This window comes from Platichthys flesus, chromosome 17, assembly GCF_949316205.1.
Source record: "Platichthys flesus chromosome 17, fPlaFle2.1, whole genome shotgun sequence".
Taxonomy (NCBI): domain Eukaryota; kingdom Metazoa; phylum Chordata; class Actinopteri; order Pleuronectiformes; family Pleuronectidae; genus Platichthys; species Platichthys flesus.
The window spans coordinates 18,605,428-18,612,054 of NC_084961.1; the positions used below are offsets into that span (position 1 = coordinate 18,605,428).

Below are 6,627 nucleotides of genomic sequence, written 5' to 3' on the forward strand. Positions count from 1 at the left end.
TGTCGCTTGGCAACTCTTAATGGAAGAGTTGCTAGATTGAGAATACAGGAGGTGGGAAGAAAAAGTAGGTGAATCTTTTTTGAGGGTTCAATTATGTGCATATAAATTTATTTAAAAATATAATCACATCTTCATTTAACTTAAAACTAGGATTAAATACAATGCATTTTACATTATGTAAAAATTAATAAAACAAAGCTAATGAGTCAGGAGTCCAATCGGTACAACAAGAGGTGTGGATGAAAGCTACGATGAAGAATTGTCATTTTCATGAGACTGGAAAAGCTTACAAAGTAATCTCAGAGTTTAGATATTCATCAGGCAGACAAACTGTCTGAAATTGAAACTGAAGAAGGGTGGAGAAAGCGCCATAATAAGCCACTGTGTTGCTGCCTCTTCGCCCAGGAAGCCTCATGGAGGGGGAAATGAAATCCCATGTTTATCTTACAGGATAGTGTCAGGGTGGCTGTCCGCCAGCTGATGCTCAGCAGAAGTTGACGGTAATGCAGCAGGAAAATGATCCTAAACATCAAAGTTAATCTTCTAGCGAATGACTCCAAACAAAGAATATCACCCTTCTGGAGAGGCCCAGTCCGAGCCCAGGTTTTAACCCAGCTGAAATGTTGATGGGAGAGAGAGCTGTTCATCCCAACAATGCGGCTGATTTGAAGCAGCTCTGAAGACAGACTGGTCCAAAATTATTCCTGGATGTTCTTCAGGTCTGGTCTGCTGGTCCGAGATTATTGGAGCCGAGGGAGGTTTGATCAGGTAATAAATCAAACTAGCCAGGCTAATGTATACATATTCAATTAAAAAAAAATGAAAGTATAGTGAGTTTAAAGTATACTAAAAACTATAGTTGTGTCTCAATTCCGGGGCTACACACTTCAGAGGAAATGAAACCCCCTTCTTTGTGTTGACCAAGAGAGACAAATCCAAATAAGATGGTCTGGTCTACAGAGGCTTTCCGTGATCGGCATCACCAACCCCTCCAATCCAACCTCTCATTTCTGTTGCCTAGCAGCAGTGCTGAAGTCTAAATGACAAAACAATTTTAACGCCCCTTGGTTTTATTAATATGTGATCCATTAGCTGTTCAGTTGAGTTGAAGCCTGATACTCAAGCATTGAATGTTTTGGTGCATGCTGGCACCAAAACCTCTTTGAAAGAAGTGCTTCAATCGATCGGGCTTCAAATGCATAAATAAAATCCTAGTTGGAAAAATAGATCTAAAGGATAATAATACAACCTGCAGTAGCTTTTTAGATGTATAGGGCCTGTAGTTTAACGGGGAAAGTAATTTGAATACATACGACACAAGATATGATTTAGACATGATTCTTTATATGCAGCTTCCATTTAAGGGTCCTCAGAAAGCACAGCATAAATAAACTATAATTATATGGTTAAACAGAACAAAGCCTGAACATCCATCAGAATATGCAGGAATTTCTAACAGGCAACAAATGATTCACTATAATAAACTATATGAGCTTTAGACAAAAGCCGACAAAGCCATTAGCTGCAGTGGCTCATAAATAATGACTGAATTTAGCCGGAACAACAATTCAACCATAAGATGGATTTACATTACATTCTGTTCAGCTGTAGTTTCAGGCCAGTGATACCTTGATGTTTCACTGGCCTTCGGGCAGCCTAGTTATATCCTGTTGTCTTAAAATGATGCTCATCGATGGTGCAGAAGACATGGCCTTCATTTAAGAGAAAGGTCAAGGAGGATCTGTGAGCACAGGGACAGATTGCAAATATAAGCATTCCATTCTGGTTTTCCTCTTTCAGACGATTCACATTTTCCACATATTCCCCAGACAGATGCTGGTTCTTGTAAACCCCTTCTTACAATTAAGTTTATAGAACCACCAGGGATGTGAGGCTACATACAAATTTAAAATCATTGTTCTTACAGCAAGTTTTATCTGAGGTCACTCACAAGCAAAGACATGGTAAAAATAACTGAGTGCAAGCCAAGCTGTAATTTTGTTTTAGCTAAGTAAAAAATAAAAAAGTTGCCTTGCTTTAATTGCAGTCAGCTTGGATGTAGTTATGATCAATTATCGCCCAGCATGTTAAAATGCTTCAATATTAGCATGGGCTAAAACATTCATAGGAACACATGAGCTAATACCTGATGTCCGACATTCTGAGGAAATGCAGCTGAGCCTTCAGGTCCTGCAAACTGATGCCTTCATTATGGTTAGAGGACTTCCTGATTGCATTGAACACCTTAGACAGGAATCAAGAAATTACCTACCAAACCCTGTTAATTGATCATTGTATTGACATGTGTGTATATACACATATATATTATATATATGCATCAAGTAATAAACCGATTAAAGATTCCAAGATCACGCAATGACAACATCAACGTATTGAGTGGTTTGCTGACTGAGACTTAAAAACATTGCTGTCAACCGTTTTCGGTCTTTCAACATATCTTTTCAACAAAATATTGCTATATATAAAAAAATGTATAAGTCAGACATAGGTATACTTCATATGAATGAAAGCTGGATTCCACATACAGGATCCCTGTATTGTTCATGCTGGCTCACTGTTACGGATACAGGGGCACTTGAACAGAACACAGTCATTGTTAATGTTATTAGCAGACACATGTTTTTCTTACCTAAGTAAGAAAAGGGAAAGAAAAAAAAACAGAAATAGTAGAAATTTGGATGAGATGGATTTGAAATGACCCTTTAAACCCACTGACCTGGTCCTGGAAGGTGGACAAAGCTTGAGGATGTCCAATGCTGACCCCGCCAACCAGTGAGGGAAGAGAGGTGTTCATATTCACATCATACACCTGGAATTACAACATTAACACACATGAGGAAAGGTGCATTTGTGAATATATATATATATATATATATATATATATTACGTTACATTAAGCTGACGATTTTATCTAAAGTGACAATAAGTGCATTCAGCAATGAGGTTACAAACCCTAAGGCAGCAAAGTCAAGTAACTACAATTTGCTTCAAAGAGCCAAACTACAAGTGCTAAAATAATTTTGTATTTATAAACACCAGAGGTGTCAGTGTTTTATTAGACATTATCATAAATATATAAATTATAAATATGAATCAAAGCATTAAGCAACCTGTCACTTTTCAGAATTCCACAAGGTCACATACCTTTCCAGTAAGGTGCATATGGGCTTGTACCACCTCCAGCATGTGGGATGTGATCTCATTCATGTCCTCGATGCAGCGGATATTCATGGAGATCAAATACCTTTGAGCCTTAGGCAAAAATAAAATAGAGTTGGTTATATATGATGCCACGAATCAAAAGAACCTCACTGCTGCTTCTTGAAACCAATCATCCTTGCAACTCACTCTGAAATTACGCAGACTTCCTGTCACCTTCACGTATGTTCCAGGAGAAGCATCGGTCATGGTCGCACAGTCCTGTCAGAAATTTGAAACAGATCATTTACCACAACGGTGCAGTTTGCAGTTTCCATTTGTGACCCGGAACAGAGCGAGCTGATGCCACTGGCCTCTTTGTTGACCCACTGCTTCACATTTAACGGAGGACCCGTCATGTCATCCACAGAGTACTGGACGATGCTCTCGAAGGGGGAACATCCTCGGATGACGCCCACAACAGACACCTGCAGCAAGAGAAGGGCAGCAATTACAAATCAGCACAAGTAGTTCTACTCAGATCAAACTCCTTTGAAGAACTCAGCTTATTAAATTGTGAACGTTTTTATTTACTTAGGAAAGCACGAGTGAATTTGAGGTTTCATTTCCCTTTAAAGATTCATGTGGCAGGATTGAGAGAAACACAGCTACAGAACCAGGTAACATGCATCACTAAACTGTGAATGATGAGAGTCTGGGGCCCACGAGGAGGCAAGTCAATCTCAAATCGTGGCTATGAAGTCCTGAGTCAAACTAATCCCCAAAGGGACAAGTCTTTGTGTTTCATGTCACTAAACAAGTCATTTGAGTTTCACCATCTGTTCATGTCTTTTCATCTCAGCTCTAGATACATTTAGATGTTCATGGTGGAATTAGTTAACATCAGATATGAGTTCCAGTTTTTATTAAAAGAGCCTTCTTTGTAAAGTCGGTAAACAAATGCACAAAAATACCATAATGATAGAGACGAACAGTTTCCCATTCATTTTATCCATCAACGTTTCAGAAAATCCAGATAAAAAGACTTTTAAGCCTGGAACCAGGCTGACCAGCTTCAAGACGAGTAGTGATTATAAAACATTTGATTCAGAGCTAAATTGTTTTGGAAAATGGAAAAAATAAAAAAAGGCATAAGAATGTGTAGCTTATTATTTAAGAATGAAGGAACTATTGATAAACCATTGCCCATGATCTCCTTTCAATGACTTCCAGTGCACTTCTTTTCGAATTTAACCATGTTAATATAGCTTTAGAATATATTGTAGTTTGTATGTATATATACGGTTTCTTATAGTGTATAGTAACTCTAAATTATGCAATCTCAATCGTAGAAAACAAGATTTTTGCAGTTCTGGTAAACATTTCCATGGTAACAACAAGCTCCACCAATCAGAGATGTAGCTACTTCACCTGAGGATTGTGCATTGTGTAATAATTCTCCTTGACAGCTCAATTTAAAACACTTATTTTAAACGTAGTTGATGTCATACCGACTTATGGCTTCTACAGGAGCATTTAACATAGTTTCCTTATAGTTTACGGTATGTTAATATAGCTGTTGATCACAATCTCTATTCAAAAACGGAATGGGATTTGAACCTCCAGAACCAAGCACATTTGTGGCTCGTAGTATTCAATGGCTTTAGATCTTATTTGCTGCAGATATTCCATGTCTACTTGGGAATATATTTGTTTAATATTGCTTATCCCCTGACTTTCCTTTCTATTCCCATTCACACAAACACTCATACGCCACTTCTATACACAGCACTTGTTCTATTACATATACGCTGTTAGCACAGGGGCAAAGAATGGACGACCCTCTACCTCCCACGTCACAGTCCCCCCACGTGATCCCCTGGATGTTTCATCAGTCAGGTCAACATCCCAGTGAGTCCATTACTTTGTTAACGACCAAAAACCCCCAAGGAAAAACAACGTTCCACTTGTCTTCGTACCTGGTTGAGTTCACGCTCACAGATTGCAAAGGTATCATTGCTGATTTCAGGTGCGGACAGAAGCTGCGACACTGTGCAGGGCAGAATCCTAAGAGTTGATTTCTGTGGCGAGATCAAAGTGGGAGAATGAATGAATCAGATCTCACTCAACACATTGAACCCATTTCCCTCAGATCCTCATGTGGCGTTTCATAGAAGATGGACACACCTTCCACTTCCCTGCAGTGTGTCTTGGTGTCCCACTGATTTCAACTGTGTCAAAGGAGAAGTTAAGAGAAAAAAGAGGTCACGGAGTTAGAAAGCACAAAGGGATTGTTTGAAGCAACGTTAACTCACTTTGGTTCCACATGACAAAGTTGGTCACTGTCACACAAGCAGCTAAAGGAGTTCTTCACTATATTAAGACATCAGGACCATCAGAGGCTGGTAGGTAAACAACACTCAGGTTTGTTAGGTCTACTCAGGTGATCTCAATTAACACAATTACCCATGGTGCAATGCAGGACAAAGGAAAATAGCCTGTGGAGTAATTAATCAGTGACAATCCCATTCACATGCTCCAGTCAGTTATTATTACAATTCACATTTACTTTTATTAAAAAATCCACCAATGCAACAATTATTGACAGATGTTCACATCACTTTTGATCAACTTATATCCCTTAAAATATCTTAGAATGACATGAGAGCAACAACTATTCATACCAATGTGAGAGTGGACGAGTGTCTGTGACACAGACCAGATCTGAAGTGTGTTTTTTATCTGACACAGGAACACACACCCTGTCGTTTCAGTCAGTGAGCAGATGATACAACTTGTTGTGGAAGAGAAGTCTGACCAGATGGTTGGCAACGTAAAAGGTTTAGGGACTGTTATCAATAAGGGGCCAATAACATTCCCCAACATGGTTTACTGGGCACTAATTGTTTCCATTCATGTTTTAGCTATACTGTTTATCCTTCGACGGCTGGAGCCAATAAGCCCAGAGGCTGATCTTGGACAGGTCTCCAGCGTATTGCAGGGCTCACATTTAGAGACAACTATTCACACCTACAGGTAAATTAAGATCTTTTCAATCTCAATACAGTACAAAAAGATGGCACGGATGTCTTCAACACGTGCAGTGCAACTCCGCAGCAGCACTGACTCCTGCCACTAGTGGCCAGGGGCTGTCATGTTCATCAATACAGTTATCAAAAGGTGAGAACGCATATGACATTTGACCATATTTGATTAAGTCACTTTTGCAATGCATTGAAAAGATACAAATTAGGCCATATTGTTATAATTATGAACACATGCCTCATGACAGCCGAATAACTGATTAATTAAAAAAAAAATTGTCAATGTGCAATATTTTAACCAACCTTTATCAGCCAGAAGACAGATAAATCTTGTCTTGATCTATCATCCACACCATGTGATGTGCATGCATGATGTGCTAAATGTTTCCTTATTGTAATTTGTGACCACCAGTGATAGCACTGA

General features: G+C 39.0%; 1 protein-coding gene across 1 annotated transcript; it reads right to left on the reverse strand.

Moving 5' to 3' along the window:
- Positions 1-1,324: 1,324 nt before the first annotated feature.
- On the reverse strand, positions 1,325-5,611 carry LOC133972617 (replication protein A 32 kDa subunit-like). The gene is made up of 9 exons (XM_062410160.1): positions 5,475-5,611; positions 5,347-5,390; positions 5,139-5,240; positions 3,534-3,647; positions 3,370-3,441; positions 3,166-3,273; positions 2,738-2,830; positions 2,147-2,244; positions 1,325-1,741 (listed from the first exon to the last, which is right to left on the reverse strand). The coding sequence occupies exons 1-9, from the start codon at positions 5,485-5,487 to the stop codon at positions 1,657-1,659; spliced, it is 729 nt and encodes a 242-aa protein (XP_062266144.1). The 5' UTR covers positions 5,488-5,611; the 3' UTR covers positions 1,325-1,656.
- Between the last annotated feature and the right edge of the window lie 1,016 nt (positions 5,612-6,627).

What these genes read in the sequence shown, in the direction of transcription:
- LOC133972617 (XM_062410160.1), bottom strand. An exon ending in ACACTGCAGGGAAGTGGAAG is followed by an intron (nt 5,241 to 5,346) that starts GTGTGTCCATCT and finishes ATCTCGCCACAG; the next exon opens with AAATCAACTCTTAGGATTCT. An exon ending in TGTCCACCTTCCAGGACCAG is followed by an intron (nt 2,245 to 2,737) that starts GTCAGTGGGTTT and finishes TTCCTGTCTAAG; the next exon opens with GTGTTCAATGCAATCAGGAA.